The 24,659-nt window shown below is 35.6% G+C and overlaps 1 protein-coding gene across 1 annotated transcript in view; it reads left to right on the top strand.

Moving 5' to 3' along the window:
* LOC150086275 (microtubule-associated protein 1 light chain 3 alpha-like) overlaps positions 1-24,659 on the top strand; it is an 80,492-nt gene that overhangs the window by 36,912 nt on the left and 18,921 nt on the right. Inside the window, exon 2 of the mRNA XM_090373804.1 lies at positions 10,144-10,199. Within this exon, the coding sequence (XP_090229930.1) occupies positions 10,144-10,199 (56 nt within the window). The remainder of the gene's footprint in view (positions 1-10,143; positions 10,200-24,659) is intronic.

The following is a 24,659-nucleotide window of genomic DNA, read 5'->3' as shown; positions in this document are numbered from 1 at the left end:
TTTAGAAGGATTGATATCAACTCAGTTATCTTTGCTCCTGGAGATCAGCAATTTAAGGAATAGTTAGTGGATATTCTAGAAGTTGAAGCTGTTTTTGCAGGGAAAGGTTTCTCAAACTGGAAGGTGGAATGGGTGTGCCATCATCAGCAAAACTATGGATAGGGTTTCCAGTCAGTGGGAAAGGGTCATTAGTGTACAAGAGGAAAAGAATGAAGAAAACTTCCACGTCAACATTAGTGAAGAAGTCAGAAGATAGCAATTTATTTACTATCACTTGCTTAGAGGTCAGAAAGAAAACTAGAAATCCAAAAAATTCCTTAAAATGGAAACTTGTTAAGACGACTTTTATGCTAAACACAATCAAAAGCCTTAGAAATACCAAGAACAGCTGCTTCTGTTTCACCAAACTTTTCCATTGAATTTGCTCACAGTTGGGTAATGTGCTAAAATATGCCAGTCGATTGACATTGATGGAATCCATCCATATTGACAATCATTGATAAGATGGAAAGTTTCGAGATAGTTTAGGAGTTTGCGGTTGATAGGTTTCTCCATTACTTTGGAAAGAGTAGAGGCAAATGCAATGGGACAATAATTGAATGGGAGAGATTTGTCAATCTTTTTATAAACTGGCTGGATATTCTAAGTAAGCATTGAAATTTTGAAGTGGATCAGAGCGCTTGTTACAAATTTAGAGTAATATTTCTAGGGCAAATTGAGGTGGAGGAATGCTATGAAATCGGAATTGAATCTAGAACCATCCCAGGGACCCAGAATTTTTCCAAGGAACAGTGGAAGAACACAGGTTGAAAATTTGGCCACGATCCAACTTTTTATACTAGAGTAACTTGCTAAATATACTTTTATTTCTATGAATAGATTTTTGTGGTCATGGGAAGGGTAGGGAGGGGGTCTATGATTGATCTTAAAAGCTTTTCAAGGACCAACAAAACATACACTGAAAATGTGATATCAATTGAACTTTTTCTTAAGTAATGTCTGAATAACCAATAACATACTTCCATAACAAGTTAGGTAATGTATGCAGTGCATTACATTTCAGATGTATTCTATATTTTCTTAAAATTCATTGAATTTTTTTTTCTGTAATTAACTGAAGTGAAAAGTAAATATAATTTTCTTCTTATTAATTAATTACTAAGATTAGAGAAATATGGCAAATGCACTTAGGTGCATTGCCATATAACTTTTATAATGTAATTAACCACTATCTCCGTATTTTGTTACTTTAACTCATTTTATCCAAACTTTACACACACACACACACACTTGTGTTCACAAGCAACACCAGGCGCCTCCATAGCCATGTGGGAAGGAGCAGCAGTGCACATGCTTCTTGATTAGACCGGGGTTCGTGCCTGTCACCACCAAATACGGAGGATGTGGAAAGGTCAGGGAATGACCACCGCATATTCCCGGAGCAATATGGCCTTAGTTGCTAATGCTCCTAAAAACCAAACAACAAACAAACAAGCAACACCATGTGCACAGAATGTCTAAAGCTTAAACATACGTTAAAATTAATTTAATCTATAAATTTCTTTTTTCCATGTCAGATTTCTATTTGTCTGATTTTAATAAAATTTGGGATGTGTTGAAAATCTTTCTATGTGAACTAGCTATAAAATTTCATGAAAATCCATTCACTGGGTGTCCCTCATACAAATGAGTGGATGGACAGACAGACATGGTGAAGACAGTAGGCACTTATGCATATATGCTAATGAGCCTAAAAGGATAGAGCTTCTTGAAAAAGCTCCAAGCACTAATAATGTACCAGAGAGATTGGCAAGAGGTTCATATAGGAAAGACTTCAAATATGTGGGCTGCAAGGCTTGGAGAAGAGAGTTCTTAAGAACTAGGACCATAAATTAAAATTACATGGTGGGGGGAGAAGTTTATACTGGATTGCAGGAATTTACTTTTATCCAGTGAGTAGTTAATTACTGGAATAAGTTTCCTCCATGGTTGGTTGAGGCGTGTCAGTTTGGGAAAATTCAAAGCTCAGCTGGATAGATACTGGTACCAACGTGGGGAAGGGGTCAAATATTTTTTTTTTTTTTTTTTTTGCCAGTACAGCAAAAGCCCAGCGTTTCCTTACACATACAACTAATACTAATAAAAATATATTTACAACATATTCAAGTAATTAACAAAATGGTTGCATGCCTGAATTTGTATATTCACAGTCTATATTTGTTGGAGAATGTAATTTTTTTCTATATATCAGTCCACAAGCATATGCTGTCATTGCAATCACTGTGGATATCTATATGATTGATTGTGCAGAAATCTTCTGTTTATACCAGTGTATTTGGATATTTTTCATTGATTGTACTCATTCATTTGGTGATGTTCCTATAATACTCTTACTCGCTCAAACAGTCCTGATATCATTTTCATTTCTATTTCATATTTATAGTAACCTCCAAATTTGCAAACACCATGGATTTCAGAAAAATAATTCATAAAATAAAAGTTTATAAATTGGGAACAATTTTCCCATAGCTATAATGGTGAAATGAGAGGATATTTTCAAAAAATTTAATGCTCACTCCAAAAATGCATGACAAATGGGATTTATGTATGTACTTAGAACAAAATTTTTAACAATAAGATTCTTTATAATAATAATAATCCACTGTACTGTATATCTGGCAATATATAATAGAGGTGGATTGCATTTGAGGAACCTTACTTATGAGTTAAGTGCACCAGAAATATTTTTGCTCAGAAAAAATCATAATAGCACTACAGTTTATCACAACATGCTTTAGAGTTGTGTATATAGAATAGTTATTACTCTTCAACTGTTCCATATACAGTATTTAAATAGAAATAAATAATCAAAATGATACTTTTCTAGTTCATGCTTAAATGCTTAAAGTTGATTACCCATGCTCCCAGACCCTTCTATACATCAAATTGCAGTGTGCCTAACCTAATTGAAGCTATTTGCAATTTACCAGCAATAATAAAATTAAGAAAGCTGCTTCATCACTGGAAATATGAAATGACCTTGGGAAGAAAATCAAACAGTTTCCCCTAGGCAATAAAACTATTTTAATACTGACTATACTAATTTACACTTATCACTACATGTGCTTGATAGTATTTTTCACTGAAAATATACTTTAGTGTGCTATAACTGCATATATGGTATTCATTAAATATATTAAATACAGTGCATGAAAGCTTGAATATATTTCATTCTTACCAATTTTACCTTCAAAACTTGATGGTTTGAAAGTAAGGTGAAGCCTTAATTCATAAGACAGAGATGTGAGTTCATAATTTGAATATCTGATGTCAAATATTTAATTTGTGAGATTGAAAGTTCATAAACTGGGAGCTCACTGTACTCAATTTCCTCCAAAGCTTTTAAGGTGATTTTAAGAATTAAAAGGTTACATGTTTATTTGGCATTGACACTGTGTTACTGAGTTTATACCATACAAACAATTGGTTCTATCCATGCCTGAATTTCAGTGACATCAGAGGGTACTTCAAAGTACAAATGTGTTTTTTAAATGTCTGATACTTTAATAAAAGTGTTTTATTTTTTTTTTTATTGAAAACAATAAATTCTTATTGCCACTTCTCTTCATGGGGCAAACAGCAATGTTTTAGTAATCATGCAATTATCAGATTAGCTATAAGCAGTATTTCATACTGTCTAGCAAGTACTCACTATTTTAAAAAAAAAATTAAACTGCAGTATAAATTCCTCTATTTTCTGGGAAAGAAAACTTTCCTAACAGTTCCATGTTTATGACCAGTAAGAAAGCAGACCGTTAGTCTGTTTATAATGAAGCACACAGATACTGGAATTAGTCCAAAATTTGGAGAAGGAAATGGTCACAACTGAATGTTTCCTACAACACACCAAAAGAAAATTTTGATATATTTTTGTTTCCATACAAAATCCAGTTGAGTCAGTCACTATAATAAGTGGAATAAATAAATGAAAGGAATAAATAAGCTGAATCATCTTATTATTCAGAAGCTGAATAATAAGATAAGCTTATACAGAAACTGAATCAAGAATGTTAATTAATGCCAATAATTTTTGCTATGACTAATAAAAATTGTATGTAGATGAATTATTTTTATATATGGATAGATTAAATCTCATAATGAGTTTCATTTGTATAAAATAGTTGATACTTGCATTATCAAAATGAAATTAACTCTCATCATAATATTTCTTGATTCCTTTATTATTATTTTTTTTTTAATTTGTTTTGTAAAGTATTCATATGCCAGTTTCCAAGGCAGCTAAGTTGTTTATGCATTACTGTTATTTTTCATTTGCCTTAAATTTGTGCTTTTTTTAGTAATATTAGTAATAGCAAATGATGCAAGAAAGCATGCTTATACAGTATAGGACAAAAAAAAAAAAAACCACTTCTGACATCACCTGTTGTGCAACCTATCTAATTTGCTAGTTTTTTGTTAATAAAATTTCCTTAAAATTTGCCAAAAGACAGCTTCTGTAATGTGCAAGATGTAAAAAAGAAGAAAAGCTACCAGATACCAGAGTGAGAGGTTTTATTCCATAATGTTTGCAAATCTCATTGAAAAAAAAAAAAAGGCATCATTCAGTTAAAATTGCTTTGCATATTTCAGGGCATAAGGTAAAAACCACATGAATCCATTATTCAAAAATTCAGCACTTTTTGACAATTTGACTAAAAAAAAACTTTTCTAGTATCCCATATGTTGAATGCTGTTGCTTAGGCAATTTCAAATTTTGCAGTATTATAGAATTTATATTTTATGTGATTGACCTGGATTGTATTCTGGAAAAAATATACATTCTCAGTTTCTTCATGAATTATATATGTTTTTGTAGCATCTCAATTCTGCATCAAGTTGAGCCAATTATTGATAATTATGTGCACATGCTGAAAATAATGAATTTAAAATGATATCACTACAGGAAACTTTGAACTTCTCAAATTAGCATGTTTGTGTCAATCTTTTCCTGACTCATTATAACCATAGTTGTTTTTGCACCATTAAAGCCCAAATCACATTGCATGAGGTTTTCATTAGTTGCTTCTAATCAGCTAGCTGCTACCCATATTCAAGCTGTTCATCATATAACCCTGAAAAACTAGCTCCAAGAATGTGATACAAAAAAACTATCATTAATTTTCTTGTTTATCTTGTTTATTCTTTCAATTTATGGTATTACTCACCTGAGAAAAGTTTCCCCAAGATTCAAAGTTGCTTGCCTCAAAATTTTGTGATATACAGTTGCTGAGCATATTTTCTCGGTCGTGATTAGAAAGCAGTAAGTGGCACATCAGAGGATTTTTTTTGATCAGCAAACATCCAATTGTATACCTTGTGTTTGATCAATTTCGGAGAAACTGGCTGCTTTGGAGAAGCATGATAAAGTGTACTATGTTTATAGATACATTGTTATATTATTATTAATTGTATTAATCATATTAACACAATTGTTACTAGACTTTTTTAACTTAAGGCATTTTTAATACAGTGCTGAGGCATGTCTCCCTGAAGTGGGAGATTTGTTTTGTTACTATACCAAACATATAGGAGTAGTATTATAATGCTTAAATGATGCATGGAAGTGGACTTCCTGTGCCTGCCAAAAAAAATCTGTCACTCATATCTTCCCCATTGCCAAGAAGTGGCTGTCCAATTCCACTTTGAACTTTACCAAACTCTCTGCCTTGACCAGTGTGGCAGGCATTTAATTTCAGTAATCTGTAATACAGGATATCGACCTTCTATTACTCCTTGGAATTTTATATTCCTTGTTCATTTTACTGATTCTTTTCATAGCTTTATATGCACATACTTGTTCCCCCTCCCCACTCCAAGATGTCTAGTTCCCAAGCTTTGCAGTCTGCACCTACTACACTGTTCTTTATATGGACATCAGTTAGCATTCTTTATCAATCTAGTTGTTCTTCTTTTAACCCTTTCTAGAAGGGTTCAAATCTTTCTTTAAGTGTGGCCTCCAGGCCCTAACACATTCTAAATGTGATCTTGCCATCATCTTTTACAAAGGTACAAGACATCCTATTCTCTACTTGTAAAGGTCTTATAAATCATGGACAGAATACTACCTTCCTAGTCACTTGCTTATACTCACGGAAAATTTCATGCCTGACTGAATCATAACTCCTGTCTTTTTGTCCTGAACCACTTTTAACTCCACTCCCCAGCTGATAAGCAACTATTTATGTCACTTTGAAGCAAAGCTTGGTTCTGGTCTTTAAATTATCATCTAACATTGACTTCTTACCCTGAACTCCCTCATTTATGACCACTCTGCTTTGTTTTAGCCATTCTGGTAAGATCCAACAAAGAATCTTGTCAGTAATCTCAATAAATATGACTGCATTTCATGGGAAACCACATCCAAAAAGTTTTACTGAAGTCAAGGTAAATAATATCAAAGTTGTTTCTTGCATCTAATTGTTTTATGACTTTGTCATGATTAACCAGATTGGTCAGGCAAGATTTCCCCTTCACAAACCCATGCTGTGACCTACTAAGGATACCATTCCTATCATTAAAATCCTCTGTTGTGTCTTTTACCACAGATCCAGTGATCTTTCTCACCACTAAAGTCAGATTTACTGGTCTATAGTGGCCCATCAAATTTTTTGCATCTCCTTTGTACATTAGGAAGGTGTTAGCATTTTTCTTCATTCCTGGGGGATCATCCTGGAATCGAATAATAATCTCATTAACATTCCCAATGGAGTGATGCACTCATATGCAGCCTTATTTTATTATTACAGGTATTGTATACTGTTCACCCCTTAATTTATGGCAGTCTGACTCCTTGTTACCAATCCCTGTTATTTGGTCTTTCAACCATAAAGATCATTTCAGTATACAAATTTTCAACTCATCTGCTGGGCTTGTTATGACTTTTCCACTTTCATTACTTGAAAGATCTATCTGATTCTACCCCCCCCCCCCCATATTCAGGTACAAGAACTCTGTCTCCATTTTTACTCTCTTTTCTAGTAATTTCTTATACTCATCAATTGCCCCATCAGTGGTTTCTTTACATATACACTTATATTACTCATAAATCAGTATTTCATAATAGCTAACTATCCCGCACTTTTCTTTTCCTCAATTAAACCCTTCACTTCTTATCATCCATTTGGGAATCTTTATTTTCTGGAACTTCTCCACTGGAACAAATGCATTTGCAGCTTCCAAAATAAATCCCTTGAATACTTCCCATAATGAACTCTTATCTAATGGTGTATAGTTGTCTCTTCAGTAACAGCCTAAGAAATACCTCAATCCACTATAGTCCCCTTTTGAAATTGAAGCTCTCAATTTTTCTTTAACCAAGAAATCTTTTTCAATGCCATCCATTTTATGACATTAGCATTAGTAGAGGCATATGATGCAAGAAAGCAAGCTTATGCAGCATCAGCCAGGAAAAAAAAAAACTTCCACTTCACCCCCCCCCCCCCCCCGTTCATTCAAAATACCTGTCCAGCTGAGCCTTAAATTTATTTAGGCTATCAACTTCCACAACAAGGGATGGAAGTCTGTTCCACCAACCAACTGCCCGCTGGCTAAGGACAAATTTCCAGACATCTATCCTACATCTGTCTTTCCTCAATTTGAATTTATGCCCTCTCAGGTGATTATTCTGAGCAAGAGGCAGAATCCCATCAGCATTTAGCATGATCAAACCATTCAAGGCTTTATACACCTCTATCATATCACCTTGCCGGTGCCTAATCTCCAGACACTGTAATTTGCAATACTTAAGCCTTTCTTCATAAGAGCAACCCTTTGTTCCATTGACCAACCTTGTTGCCCTTCTCTGTACTCGTTCCAGCAGCTCTACATCCTTCTTGAAATGAGGCCTCCAGACCTGTATACAGTACTCTAGGTGTGGCCTGACCATTGCCTTATGCAAGCGAATAATCACCTCCTTATCCCTGCTAGAAAAATTCCTGTATATCATTGATAAGACACTATGAGCTACTCTTGCAGCCTGTCTGCATTGCTCAGAGAACTTCATATCTGCCTGTACAATTACCCCCAGGTCCTTTTCATTCTCTACCACTGTCAGTGTAGTACCACAGAGTTGATATGTTTCTCTGGGGTTGCTGTTTCCTATATGTAGTACTTTACATTTGTCAATGTTAAACTTCATTTGCCACCTCTCAGCCCATCTGCTCAACCTTTCCAGATCCTGTTGCAGCAGCATAGTGTCAGTAGTGTCTTTAACAACCCTGCAAACTTGAACATTAAGCTTGATATACCATCATCAATATTATTTATAAATACAGAAAACAATAATGGACCCAACACTGAACCCTGAGGGACTCCACTAATAACATTAGTCCACGATGAGCAGTGTCCATTGATTACCACTCTCTGTCTTCTCCCCCTCAACCACCCCTTTATCCATAGCAGCAATTTGCCTCCGATGCCACGCTGCTCCAATTTGTGCAGCAGTCTTCCATGTGCAACAGTATCAAAAGCCTTTCTATGATCCAAGTATATAATATCAAAGTTATTCCCTGCATCCAGTTCTTTTGTGACTGCATCATAGTATCCAATCAAATTGGTCAGGCAAGATTTCCCCTTAACAAAACCATGCTGTGTCCGAGCTATAACCGAAGTCTTGTCTAGATGATCCTGCAGTGCTTCTTTAACCAGTGCCTCCATTAATTTTCCTGGAACAGAAGTTAAACTCACAGGTCTATAATTACTTGTGTCAGCCTTTGATCCTCCTTTGTAAATTGGGGTCACATTTGCACACCTCCAGTCTATGGGTACCTCCCCTGAGTCCAAGGAAGCTCTCATAATTATGGCTAAGGGTTTGCTTATTTCCTTTGCTGCCTCCTTTAATATAACTGGATAGATCCCATCCACCCCAGGTGCCTTTCTTGTTTATCTTCAACAATTTCTCCTCCACTTTACTCTCAGTTATTACAAGATCATCTAGCTTACTGCCAGAGTTGAATACACCTTTGGCATTCCCCTCGCTGAATAACTCATGTGTGAATGTCGATGCAAAATATTCATTTAGTTTGTTAGCTACCTGAGCAGGATCATCAACAGTTGAACCATCGATATCAAGTGGCCCAATCTAATTCATCCCCTTCCTTCTAGAGTTTACATAAGAAAAGAACTCTTTACTGTTTTTTGTGATCAGTACTTGCTTTTATCTTCTGCACTCTCAAATTTTGAATGCAGTTTGGATCCTTGGTGAGAATCAAGTCAAGGATATTGGAGTCCCTTGTACTGTTGTACTGGCCAACATGTTGGAATAAATAACATTCATCCTGATGGATAAAAAAATCTTTCTCCGTGGCATATATAGTCAGTCCACTATTCTGTAAAAATTGCTCATAACGAGAGACTTTAACCTGCCTCTTAGTTACTGTTGGCAATCACACTTGGCTACGGATTCAAGTTGTCCATAGTGATGGTTGTTGTCATGCTGCTCGGAATTATTTAGTCTATAATAAACCCCACCTGTCATCTTCCTTTTACCACATCATCATGCACCACACAGACTCAACATATATCTGAACTTGATTTGACTCTGGGTGCAAAGTCTGACCACTTTCAGAGGATAGTTGGAAAAAATTTAGGGAATATTTAGACAAATGTGGGGTTTTTTTTTTTTTTCCTGATGTTATTATAAGCTTGCATCATTTTCCACCTATACTAAAAAGCAGTACATGTATACGTGGATAATGTGAACAATAGCCAATAGATTAGTTTGTAAAGTAAATTGTGTATACAACCTATCTGGATGAAACTGACTAATACTTAAATATGAAAAGTAAACATTTACTTCAGGGTTTTTCTAAGAAAATCAAAATACAATGCAAAATATGGAAGAAGTACAGCTTCACACTTAATGGTATAATAACTGCTGTAGTGGGAACATTGCTCTATTCCACCATTGGAATATCGTGTAATCTTTCTACGGTAATTGTTCTTTCCTTTTTAATGCCAATGGATTCATATGGTATACAAATTTCAAAAACTCAGCAAAAGTTCTTTGTACGTCATAGATTGATCAGGTTCTGTTGTGGCATTTAGAGTGGTGATAAAACAATTTTTTTCCCTCTTTTTTTATAGCCCAACGAAAGCAAGATGTTGAGCAGATTCGAGCAAAACATCCCAACAAAGTTCCAGTAAGTAACTTAGATGTGTGCTTATGGTTTTGAATGGCATTATTATAATCAAATAATATTATATTTAAAAATTTCAATTAACTTGTTTATATAAATATAAAATTCAAATTTACCATTCTGCAAGAACAGTGACTTTATAAATTCTTTTATCTGCAAATGGTGGTGTTGTAAATGATGCAGATTTTAGTTTTTTCACTGACCTGGAGACCAAGGCCAGTCCATACAGTAGTGCAAGATCTAACAGCTGTAGCATGCATTAATACTGATGATGAGCAGTACATTCCTTCTGATACAGATTTTAGTTTGAATTATTTTTATATATGAATCTCAGAATAATAAGGCTGGTTTTTTTTTTTTTTTTTTTTTGTTAATTTTCTGCAGAAGAAATTTTAAATTTTCCAACACTAACTTCAATCTCCTCCCCATTATTGGTATTATTCATTAAGCACTTCTTTAGTTTCTGTAAGTTTGCATTACAGAACTATGAGTTTGTTTGTTCAAACTCAGCACAAATATCCACTACAAGGATACCCCTGATGTCCCAGAAGGCTATTAATTCTCCTTGCATTATTTGTAGTAATATTTTAAAAAATGGATATCATCAAATTGCGGATAGTTTACTTAGTTGTTAAATGATGAATTCTAAAGTTTATTTCTGTTATATATGCTAGTACTCAAAAGTTAATTTACAAACACAAAAAACATGAATACTTTTCAAAAATAAAAATAGTACTAAATGTTTATTTATGAAACAAAAATGACTCTTAACAAAGTCATCACAACCTGTTTTCAGAAACTGTTTTGCGTTTAAGAAGTATAAAAGGTAGAACAGTATATCACATTATTGCCATCAAGTTGCTCTCTAGAGGTAATATATCTCATGCAGTTTTTGCTGCACTATAACCCACCAAAATCTGCTGTTGAAAGTGATATCACTTTTGCTGTAACATATGATAACCTTATCCTCCTTTCTTTACTTTTTTGAATATTCTCTTATGGTATTCTACTGATGTATATAGTTTTCTTATTTTGCATCTATTTCTAAGAGCAGCCCTGCTATTCAATAAATTTTATTTCTAAATTCATGCAGTGTAGTGTAATTTTGTACCTTTTATACTTCTTACATCGTGCATGTAGAAGAATGCCCTTCAACTCCTACATTTTACATTTATCACTGGCACTGTTTATTTCAAGGTAGTCATTATTATGAAAATGTCACCAAAGTGTCATCCACACCATTTGGATGACACTTTGTGGTCATAACAATTTGGGAGGATAGGTAGGACACAATCAAGCTGAAGAGGCCAATTAGCTGATTTTTATTTGCAGCATTGTACGCAGCCCACATGTCCTTAATGCTAGGCAATTCCTGAAAAATACTCTTTGTTGAAATACGGTACCTTGTAAAGCTAGTCGAAATGCATCAGTATGGTTTGTGTAGCTTTGTGTTGGTGGTATGTTGCTGGACTGGCACTTTGCAACCAGGAAGCAGCTCAGATCTAAACAAGGAAGAAGGATTTTGGTTGTATCATGTTTTATATATAATTACAGTAGAGCATCAGTTATCCAGAATAATTGTCAGACCTCTTCCGGATGGCAAAATTTTCCAGATAATCGAACGTAAGGTAAAATTAATTAAATTCTGTTATAATGTATTAAGGTAAAAGAAAAGAACTTTAAATAGCATGAAAAAAATGAATTTATTTAATTAAAACATAACAGTTTATACATAAATTTGCACATTTACATATGTATGTATATTTGGATAGGTATTTTACTGCAAATTTTATGCAGAAAAAAAATGTAAGTAATTTTTTAAAGTAATGTTCGATCGTTTTTGTTTCTTTTTTTTTTGTAACTTTTTTTTTTGCTGCAAAATATCTAAAGTTCCTTAATTATATCAATTTGATCATATTGCATTCTTCCTGGTTTTCTGCCCATTTCAGTGCTGTTTCTTATCATCGACATTTTACAGTTAAAAAAAACTGATTAATAAATCTCACAGTTTCAGGCCAATATTATTCTTACCAAATCTGGAGCTAAACTAAACATAATATGAAATGAAGAGAAAGAAAAACAGAAAAAAACTGCCTTTCAAATTATATCGTATAGCTGACGTTCCAATAACCAGCATTCCACTGTACATCAGTATGTAAAATAAGGATATTGATAAGAATATAGTACAATAAATGAATATAGTACAATAAATGTATTAGGCCAAAACAATAGATGTACGATAAGGATTGAGAGTAAAAATATTCAAAATAAAAGTATTCAAAGTGAACCATGAGGTCAAAAGAACCGATAAAGGCTAAGATGGCCTGAGTTGGTTTTATGTGTTATACCCTATAAATAAATAAATATAATTAATAATATAATAGTAATAAAATAAAAGTAAAATAATGATGCCAATTATTGAGGATAGGATACGTTGAGTGTTATGTTAAAGAGAGCTAGCACCATTCAATACATCTGGTCAATAATTAGCAAAAGCTATCTGTTTCTGTTTGCCATCTGCAAGTATAGCTAGGTCCAAATAATCAAAAATTGTATTAAAATTTAGCAGCATGCTGGCAAAATAATAGATAGCAATGAAGCAAATAATATATAAAGTGAGAGCCTACAATAAACTGTGTGGGATGAGAAGTATTTCAGCTGTTTACCAGTGAAAGAATATTTAGGCTATTTAAGTTATTTGCTAGTGTAAAGGAAAGGCTATGCTGAAAAAAGAAAAGGCTTATGCTGAATTAAAGGGAAAGGGGGGGGGGGTAAGGAAAGGAATAGCACCTCAATTTTCCCAAAATTACTCTATAAGATCTTGGGATATAAAGTTTAGAGTTAGCAAGCAAAAAGCAAAGAAGAATAGCATCTGATAGCGGTACATTGGATATGTCGGGAGCATAACTGCCTGTCTCATTAGTTGGGATCCTTGTATTTCAGCATGTGTTTTAAAATATGAATAAGTCGTGACATGGCCAAAAGATGTCCAGATTTTGAAAGTAAGAAAATTAAAATGTGAATAAAGGTCCTGACACATGGCCAGAAGATGCCTAAATTTTGAACATAAGAAAATTAAAATAGAAATAAAAATAAGGGATTAAAATAAAAAGTCCAACGATAGTCTAACAAAGCTATATGAGAAGTTACGTCTACAAAAGACAAAGCCCGAGTATAACTATGAAATACACTTGTAAGAATATTATACCTGTTACAAAATACCAGTTATAAGATTATTTAGAATAAAATAATAGATCAAAAGGAAAGTGTTAAATCAAAAAGAATGTCAACCTTACCTCCTTATCCTGGTAGAAATATGTAAATATGGTTTTTAATTGGGAAATGGGACATGCTAACAGTTTTTTTATATTTTATGTCTATAACTTTTTTTTTTTAATTTTCAGGAGAATTTACAACTTTTTTGAAAAAAAAGTGTAAAAAAACATTTTAAATATTTACTTTTTTTATTAAAAAATTATATACAATAAGTATTGCAGTTCATTAAAAAATTATGATATATTGGTATACCCTAAGCAAAGTATAAAAAACCAAAATCTTTTTCTAGAAATTAAAAAGAGAAAAAGAGATTTTGTCCCAGTGGAAGAGAGCACTACTGTGTTTGTAACAGTTTGGAGTGTTGATCTTGTTAACACCAGCAGTACATGGTTAGCAAAAAATACAGTTATGCACAGTAAAACCTAAAAATATTAAGTTTTTTTTTTTTCTGCCACATCTTTTGATAAATTACATTATCTGTTATTTGGAATAGTAGTAGTAATGGCAATTGATGTAAGGAAGCAAGTTTGTACAGCATCAACTAAAAAAAACCTAGCTAACCTCACCTGTTCATCTCTTGTAATAATATGTCTAATTCTTCCTTGAACTTATTCAAACTGCCCATTTCCATAACACCAAGTGGTAGTTTGTTCCAACAATCAATTACTCTTTGGGGCGCCTCCGTAGCCAGGTGGGAAGGAGCAACAGTGCGTAGCACACGCTTCTTGATTAGACCGGAGTTCGAGCCAGTCACCACCAAATACAGAGGATGCGGAAAGGTCAGGGAATGACCACTGCATATCCCAGAGCAATATGGCCTTAGTTGCTAATGCTCCTAAAAACCAAATAACTAACTAACTCAATTACTCTTTGGCTGAAAACAATTTTTGCACATTTATCCTGCAGCCATTTTTTCATTTTAAGTGGGTGTGCGTGTGTGTGTTCCAAGATAGAGTAAGAATATACCTGGTTCCTGGGCAATGCGACACAATCACCCTCTCACTATTGGGCGAACTCACCACTTGGCAGGTATATAGGTACACTGCATTCACATAGATGGTAATTCAATGTCAGTATGGATAAAAGTTGTGAGTTAACAGACTTCGAAAGAGGAATGATAGTGGGTGCCCAATGCATGGGTCACTCTATTGTGGAGGTGGTACAGAAATTGCACTATCCTGTTTGACGCTATCAAGAATGTATCGGGAATATGCCATTTCTGGAATAACATCTCATCGGGGACAGTGCTATGGGCAGGGAAAGATGGTGGATTAATGTGGCCATCGACATCTGTCTTACATTGTTTCAGCTAACTGGAATGCGACAGTGGCACAAATCACCACCAACTTCAACAGGGAGGTGCCAGAAACGTCTCCACCAAGACCATCAGGCAATCATTAGCCGAAATAGGTTATGGGAGCCGCTGACCCACCAGAGTCCCATTGCTAACACTGCAATACAGGACTCTATGCCTCAACTGGGCAAAAGAACATTGGCACTGTACCTTGGATGATTGGAGACTGGTCTCCTGGGTCAATGAGTCCCATTTCAAGCAGACAGGAGGGTGTGTATCTGGTGAAAACCGCACAAAGCTATGCATCCATCAAGTCAACAAGGAACTGTTTGGGCAGGTGGACAGTCGGTAATGGTCTGGGACCTGGTACTAGACACACTAACTGGATGCATCACTGAATAGTCCAGGTTATATATCCATCCCGACAGACCATCTGCATCCCTTCATGGTTATCATGAACCCACAGGACAATGGACTCTTCCAGCAGGACAGTATGCCTCCCCCACAGCAGTGGTGACTAGAACATGGTTCAAAGAGCATTCCACAGATTTACCACCGTGGAATGGCCTCCCCATTCACGAGACATGAACCCTGTGGATCATCTTTGGGATGCTGTGGAAAGGTCCATTTGAGCTTTGGATCCTCCACCCAGGAATGTGATGGAATTATGGACAGCAGTGCAGCAAGCATGGATGGAAATGCCTGTGGAACACACTTTCGTAAACTAGTAAACTCGATGCCTCACCATGTGACTGCCCTTATCTGGGCAAGAGGTGGGTCTACCCATTACTAGGTAGGTATCCCATGATTTCTGTCCACTCAGTGTACGGTGGAATAATCACCTCCCTTTCTAGCAAAGTTCCTGTATATCATTAGCAAAACCCTTTGATCTGTTCTATCAGCTTGTCTGCACTGCTCAGAGAGCTTAAGGTCGGACTCTAGAATTATCCTAGTTTCTTTCGTTCACCTTGAGTATGGTACCACCTAATTGGTATGTTATTTTGTTTTTACTGTTGCCTATATGCAGTATCTTGTTTTTACCAATGATAAACTTAGTTGTCACTTCTCGGCCCTTGTAGCTATTTTCTAGATCTGGCTGCAGTAGTATTCCTTGATTCCTGTCAATAACCAGTTAGTTAGTTATTTGGTTTTTAGGAACATTAGCAACTAAGGCCATATTGCTCCGGGATATGCAGTGGTCATTCCCTGACCTTTCTGCATCCTCCGTATTTGGTGGTGACTGGCTCGAACCCCGGTCTAATCAAGAAGCGTGTGCTACGCACTGCTGCTCCTGCCAACCTTTTTATCATCTGCAGACTCAGACAGTAAGCTTGATATGTCTTCATTGATATTATTAATAAATATTGTAAACAGTAATGGGCCCTCACTGAACTCTGAGGGAACCCACTAATCACATTAGTCCAAAAAGAGTAGTGTCCATTTTGAACTACACTCAGCCATCCCTTAAATAATACTAGTAACTTTACTTGCCCCAATACTACACTTCTACAATTTGTACAACAGTCTTTCATGTGGAACAGTGTCAAAAACTTTACTGAAATCTAAATGCATGATTGCAAAATTGTCTGTAGTCCAGTTACTGCATCATAGTAACTAATCAGATTGGTTGGATTCGAGCGTTGCATCCTCCAAACAAACCCCATGCTGTCGTTTTTATATATTCCATTCCTGCTAAGATGATCCTACAATACTTCTTTAACCATAATTATAACTTTGTGTTCTTTTGGTGTTCCCATTGCTAAAAACTTCATGCGTGAATGTAACTACAAGATATTTATTTTGTTTGTCAGCAGCCTGAACAGGATCATTAGTAGTTATGCCATTCATATCCAATGAGCCACTGTTGTTCATCTCTTTTCTTTTAGTGTTAACGCATGAGCAAAGAATTCTTTGCTACTTTTCTTTGTATTCTTAGTCATTGACAGCTTGTAATCTGCTGTAGCTTGCCTAAGCCACTTAGTGATCTGATTGCAGAGTAGTTTGTACAGTACTTACTCCAGGATTCCATGTTTCTTGCTAATTTATAAAACATCCTATGCATTTTCCTTTTCAGCTACTAGAATCTTCAGTTCATTTGACATCCATTTAGGTCTCAACTTTGAACAATATCTCTTAGCTTGGTATAAAAGCTTAGCAGTTTCTGTTATGTCCCTGAATGCTTCCCATTTAGTTGGTCTCATTGAAAGGAATTTAAAAATTAAGAATTTAAAAATGTCTAAGATCACTGTAGTTGCCTTTATGAAAGCAAAGTCCGTTCCCTTTACTCTTGACAGTAGTTATATCTTTAAGTAGATCCCACAGGTATATAGTATGATTATTGCCACATAGTGGTTCCTTTATCTGAATATTCTTAATGCACAAAGAGTCACTGCTGATAATCAGATGAAGAGTACAGGTAAACCTCGATATATGCATTTTCGAACAATGCGAGTTTCAGTTAATACAGTCACAAACATTAATACCATTCCTCTATATGTCCTGTAAAATTTTGAATAGTGCAGCCGATTATGAAACAAAAAAATATTTTTAACAATGCAAAAAAAAAAAAAAAAAAAAAGCCCAAAAAGTTGAGGGTGTTATTGAAGAAATTAGCATCGTTGGAAAGGATCTTGGCTTTGAAGATGTTGATTCCCCTAACTGACACAGATCTTATAGAATTGGAGCAACAGCGTGCCTACAACGAGAAAGAAGAAATTGCAGCTGAAGGAGAGGTTTGGGGTTTTTTTTTTTTTTTTTTTTTGAGGAGCATTAGCAACTAAGGCCATATTGCTCCGGGGATATGCGGTGGTCATTCCCTGACCTTTCCGTATTTGGTGGTCAAACCCCGGTCTAATCAAGAAGCATGTGCAACACACTGCTGTTCCTGCCCACCTGGCTACGGAGTCACCGCTGAAGGAGAGGAGTGTGTGTGTTGTCTCTAAGGAAATTTCGTTAAAGGAACTCAAGCAGATGTTTCGAAATTTGGAAACTGTTAAACAAAAATTATGGATTTAGATCCGAATGTGGAAAGAAGCATGCTAGTTCGCCGAACCCTAGAAAATGGAATTAGCTTCTATCGTAAATTTTATGAAGAGAAAAAGAGGACTATAACTATTCAAACGATACTTGAAAAATATTTTTCTAGAAAGTAGCATATCCATTTTTTTAGCTTACTTGCTTTTCATTATTCTTTATATTTCTATTAGAAGATGAAATGCATAAGGCATGTTTTCTTATGGGGTTAGGTATTTAACTATAGTTGCTGGAGAGGCCTTCATCCTGCAGTGGATTGAAAATAGCTGATGATGATGATGAATTAACTATATAATATCGGTGAAGATAAACTATAGTTTACCCATAAATTTGAACTACGTATGTAGTGTAAAGGCATTGTTTTAATTGTATGTCATATTGTGGGTGCCTTCACGAGATAGCTGGTATTGCATTACTTCAAATAAATAACACTTCTCTAGTAGAGAAGGCTATTATTTATTTTCAGTGGATACCGCCACCCAGACAATCATTTCCAAGCTAGTGGCGCTTCATCATCAGTGGGCAGGCAGGTACTCCACTCACTGATGACAAAGCCAACTAGCTTCGAAACAATCGTCTGGGTGGTGGTATCCACAGAAAATAAATAACAGTAGTCTTCTCTACTAGAGAAGCGTTATTTATTCGAAGTAGTGCAATACCAGCTATCTCGTGAAGGCAACCAAAATATAAGATAAATTAAAACGGTTCCTTTATACTGCATACGTAGTTCAAATTTATGAGTAAACTATGGTGTATCTACACCAATATTATATAGTTTATATTTCTATGTACACAGTTAAAATGTATTTTAGAGGCCTAAATTAAGTCTTGGGATAAATGTTCCAAAATATCGTGGATGAATTAAAATTTTTCCCATTTTAACTTCAATGGTTTCGAAATGTACAGTACACTTGTTGCACATATAACCACATATATAGAGGTTTCCCTGTTTTTTTTTTTTTTTTTGTTGCCTCCTCTTCAACATGCTGCTGTAAAAACAGTCATCTAATAATTCCAGAAAATTTCTACTATGTGAGAGAGACCAGTCCACAAGTCCTGGTCAGTATCTAGAAAGTTAAAGGCCTGCATAATAAGATATTCCAATTTGCTAACCTGCTTTGCCTGTCTGTTTAGTTGTTCATTATCTTCATCACTGTCATTTGGCAGTGATTCTGCTTGCTTCTTAACCAAGAGTGTTACTCTTCCACCCCTCCTATCCTTCCTTTACACATTGCACTCACCATATTCAAATGCTGCATCACTTATGTCTTAGTAGCACCATATTTGCCATTTGTTGACTTAACCAGTATTTCAAATTTGTTTACTATACTCCTAGCATTAGTGTAGAAGCAAATATATTGCACCCGTTTTTGCATTTAGCAACCCTAAGACACAGTACATGTATTTGCTTATCCCATGAAGACCCCTAGGAGGACGTGTAATCTCTGACAGCTAACTTTTCAAGCTGCTATATGCTCCAGTAGAAGCATTGCAAAAATCACTATCACGTGTGCTTGCTTCTGCTGTTAATCTATTAGTCTGTATATATCTTCCAAGCTAGCAGTTTTCCAACCCACATAAAACTTCCTTGATACAGTATTTCCTTTTATTTAAGTGTATCCCATCCCTATAAAAACAATCTCTCCTATTAGCTGTAATGTCATGGATGACTTTACAGTTAAAATGGCCAAAGGATTTATTACAGAATTCATCAAGTTGAACTCAATTTGTTACCAGTCTGTGGGGGACAGACTGGCAAGTTTATCCAAGCCACTTCTCTATAATACCAGCCATATTGATGTGACACAAAAACTTTGCCAAAAAGAATATCTACAAATTGGCAGTTACATAAATTTAATTTCAGTAATTTATGTAAATTGTGAATTTGTTGATAAGTGGAATCCATGATTTTATTATATTCATGTAAAAGTTTTGTTTCTTACAATTAACAGTTAAAATGGTTTATCAAAATTTTAGCTAGCTGGAATTCTATTGTACTGGATTTAGTTGATATTCTATATGACAAATGCAAGTGGGAATGCCTGTAGAGGTTTTAGAAACCTAGTAGAAAGAAACCGTTCCTGAAAGCAGTATAAAAGACATGCGAATACAAGAAGTCAGACAAAATTGAAAAGTTAGAAGTCTACAATAGACTCAAGTTGAAGCCCTTTTGAGGTACCAGTTTCAGTATTTGTAGGGTGGTTGGAAAGATAGACTGAAGAATGGAGCTAATGTCTGTGGGTTTTCTAAAGTCTTGTTACAATGAATATCATTTTAATGAAATTTTCACTATAATGAAATATTTCCAGGCTGACTTCCAGTGCTTTGTAAGTCTTGTTTGAATGAAATGTTGACAAAAATTTCAGTACAAATTAGTTTCAGAGTCCATCTATGCCTAAAAGGTATTTGTTTACAATGAAAGAAAAGCTTTATTGGCACCTCTGTGGGCAGGAGCAGCAGTGCATAGCACATGCTTCTTGATGAGACCGGGGTTCGAGCCCTTGACCACCAAATATGGAGGATGCGGAAAGGTCAGGGAATGACCACTGCATATCCCGGAGTAATATGGCCTTAGTTGCTAATGCTCCTAAAAACCAAATAACAACAGCGGAAAGGTCAGGAAATGACCGCCGCATATCTCCGGAGCAATATGACCTTAGTTGCTAATGCTCCTAAAAACCAAATAACAAACAAACAAACAAACAAAAGCTTTATTGGAAAATTATGCATGGTTTTGTGTAGCCATATTGTAAATCTGACTACGGGAGCATTTGCTGGGGTGGGGGAGAGGTATGTTAAACATTTCAAAATATATATTAACATTAATATGCGAAAAGTAACAATAAGTTGTATGTACTGTAGCATATTTCTTAATATGTGGTATTTCTTAGAAATAAAATATGCTTTCTAAATGATATCCCTGTACAAAATATTTTTATTCATTATTTTATATATTGATTATTTATTTTAAAGCTGATATTTAAATAAAATAAAGATACGTTCTACTTACATATATTAGAAAAGTGCAGCAGGATTTATTTGAAAAATAATGATTCTTTTGAAATAATTTTCAGTGATATATAGTAATGAAATGTCTCGTGCCTCCTCGAAGTTTGTTGTAATGGAACCTTATTGTATATCGTAGTGTGCAGAGTGCCATTAGATCTGGAGATGAGTGGATCCAAAGATGGTAAACTGGCATCCTTTTTAATATTATTGATTAGGGTGTGGTACTATTTTTGGACTAAGGCTATGTTTGAAAATGTGGATGTAATTCCTATCAGTTTGCATCCCTTTATTATGATTTATGTTATCATTGGCTTCCATTAACACTGTGATGTGCACATGAGGCCATGGCACGTCCCTAGGCACTTGCTGAAGGTTCAGTTAAAGATTGAAAATTTTCTTTGTACATTTTGTTTATAAAATTTAATCATAGGAAAGACATTTTTGAAATTTGAAGGATATGTGTTCATTTTATTTCTTGTTTATCTCTTGGGTTTTTTTTTTTTTTTTTGTAACTTAGTACTGCTTCACGCATAAATTTGGCAACATATTCGTTAAAAATTTCGAGCTAAATTTATAAGACATTCTAATGTAACATACAAATATTTTTTTTAAAATTATTTTGCTGCGAAGTTGTATATAATCTTACCTCAAAGATGTCTGATTTTATGGTCTGTGTGCATGTTCATTTAACTTTATTTGTCTCAAATGGGTTTAATCCCATGGGTTATGCTGAGCTTTTCAGCCCTAGGATCCAAAAAAGAAATCTCGGAAGAGACAAGTCAGTAGTTAAATGCAACATGCACCTTAAAAGTGACACCATCTTTCATTACCTGCCCAACTCAAGAAATGACAAGTTAGTTAATGTATGCAATGCATTACATTTCAGGCACATTTGTTGTTTTTTTTTTTTTTTTTTTTTTGTCCCCTTTTTCTGGGATTAATAGAAGTAAATTAGATTTAAGGCCTACTAGATGGGCTGAATCACAAGAATTAAATAAGAACAAATTGGTTTATTTTACAGAAATACAGAATCTTGCAGTTGAAATAAGACTGACATTTAGTATTAGTAGTGACAGAGGATGCAAGAAGGCAAGTTTATATAGCATCAGCAAAAAAGAAAAAAAAAACTTTACCACATTGCTTGCAACCATCTCTTCCAATAGTTTGTGTATTTCTTCCTTGATTTTATTCAAAATAAACATTTCCACAACAACATGTGGCAGTTAGTTCCAACAGTCCTTCACCTACTGGCTGAAGGCAGGCTTTTGCTTATCTATCCAGTAACCATCCTCAGTTTGAATTTATGCCTCCTTGTGTGTAGTCTGAGCAAGAGGAAGAATGCTATCAGTATTGCCTTTGCTCAATTCATTCACTCCCTTAAACACCTCAGTCAGATCACCTCACAGATGTCTAGTCTCCAGATGCTACAGTTTTCAGAACTCAAGCCTTTTTTTTGGTATTACTATGCTTTTGTTCTCACCACTCTTTTCCCTTCTCTGTACCCATTCCAGTAGATATGCATCCTTCTTCAAATGGCACCTCCAGATCTGTATAATATACTCAAGATACAGCTTAACCATGGCCTTGTATAATGTAATAATCCCTCCTTATCCCTGCTAGCAAAATTCCTGTACACCTTTGACAAAACACCATGCGTTGTTGTGGCAGCTGTCTTTTGTGCTCAGACGACTGACTATACAATTACCTCAGGTCTTTTTCATTTTCCACTACTGAGTGTAGTACCACACAGTTGGTCTGTTAATCTGGGATTACTGCTACCCATCTGCCTAATTTTTCTAGATATTTTTGCAGTACTTTACATTGATTACTGTTATTAAACACCCTGCCAACCTTTATATCACCTGCAAACTTAGACATTAATCCTGATATACCTTCATTAATATCGTTAATAAATATAGAAAACAACAATGGGTTCAGCAATGAACCCTGGAGAACTCCATTAATATCAGTCCAAGAAGAGAAATTACACTTTTTCTAAAGGTTATAACTACAAAATCAAACAAAACAGTGGCGATTTGCATAACTGTGGCAGTTCAGTAGAAAGCTGGTGCACATGCAAAAATTTGAATCGTAATGAGAGGGCTCACATAAACAGATAAAAGCAGCAGTTCAGCAGCTATGTGCAAATTATCTATATAATATTGGTGTAGATACACCATAGTTAACTCATAAATTTGAACTACATGTGTAGTGTAAAAGGCATCATTTTAATTGTATCTCGTATTATGGGTGCCTTCACAAAGAGATAGCTAGTATTGCACTACTTCAAATAAATAATGCTTCTCTAGTAGAGAAGGCTACTGTTATTTATTTTCAGTGGATACCACCACCCAGACGATCATTTCGAAGCTAGTGGGCTTCATCATCAGTGGGCAGGCAGGTACCCTGGTAATGCAACATGCCATCACAGTTGCGAAGTTGAGTATCTACACCGATATTATATAGTTAATTACCTAAACCCATAAGGAATTATGCCTTGTGCATTTCATCTTGTAATACATTATTACCAACACCATTTGGCATCTCTCATATTGTGGAAATAACTTCGTAACTGTGATGGCATGTTGCATTACTAAGGTACCTGCCCGCCCACTAGCTTTGAAACGATTGTCTGGGTGATGGTATTCACTGAAAATAAATAACAGTAGTCTTCTCTACTAGAGAAGTGTTATTTATTTGAAGTAGTGCAATACCAGCTATCTCGTTGTGAAGGCACCCACAATATGATATAAAATTAAAACAATGCCTTTTACACTACACATGTAGTTCAAATTTGTTGGTGTATCTACACCGATATTATATAGTTAATTACCTAAACCCATAAAGAATTATGCCTTGTGCATTTTGTCTTCTGATAGTGCAAATTATCAAATGGTGAGCCCGATTGTTACAGATGTTTGATTGGTTTTGTGTAGTGCTATAGACAACTAAATAGCCAGTAGACATCGAGATGACTTTACCCGGGGTTGGATAATTGGGAAGGTCGAAGTGCAAGGAGTGTGGCTGCAGAGTTCGGTATCACCCACAGCATCGTCTCACGTGCATGGTCGGCCTTCAGAATGACAGATACAGCTGTTCGAAGGACCAGTGGTGATCTTCCACGAAAAACAATGCTCAGTGATGACCGCTATATACTTCTACAGGCCAAGAGGGACAGATTCCAGACGGCGGGATCCAGCTGCACAGGATGCAGGATATTGCAGTTTACTGTGGCCAGGTGACTCCACAAAGGTGAACTGTTTGCCCAGCGGCCCGTACACTGTGTCCCTTTAACACCTGCCCATTGGAGACACGATTTACAGTGGTGCATCGAACACGAGGACTGGACAGCAGCACAATGGGGTAAGGTACTCTTTACTGATGAGAGTAGATTCAGTCTCAGCAGCGATTCTGGTTGTCAGCTAATCTGGCAAGAGGTTGGCACACAGTATCACCCTGCAAACATCACTGAAAGGGATCAATTTGGTGGTCGAGGTGTTCTCGTCTGGGGAGGCGTTATCTTGGATGGATGAACACAACTCCAGATGCTGGAAGGCAATACTGCACGCTACTGTACTGAGGTAATCCTTCCCCATGTGCGTCTGTTCCGAGGTGCCATTGGCCCCGAGTTCGTGTTTATGGATGATAACACCACATTGCACTGCAGCTGTTGATATGATTTTGGAAAGTGAGGACATTGTTCGCATGGATTGGCCTGCCCATTTCTTCCGATTTAATTACCATCGAACACATATGGGACGCTCTGGGGAGACACCTAGCGGCACGTCCATACCCACAGAAAATGTTCACCAGCTGAAGATGGTGCTGACAGAGGAATGGACAATGTTACC

The sequence above is a fragment of the Mastigoproctus giganteus genome, chromosome 5 (genome assembly GCF_048544385.1).
Source record: "Mastigoproctus giganteus isolate SK-2022 chromosome 5, ASM4854438v1, whole genome shotgun sequence".
NCBI lineage: Eukaryota > Metazoa > Arthropoda > Arachnida > Uropygi > Thelyphonidae > Mastigoproctus > Mastigoproctus giganteus.
This window is presented reverse-complemented; position numbering and strand designations above follow the sequence as displayed.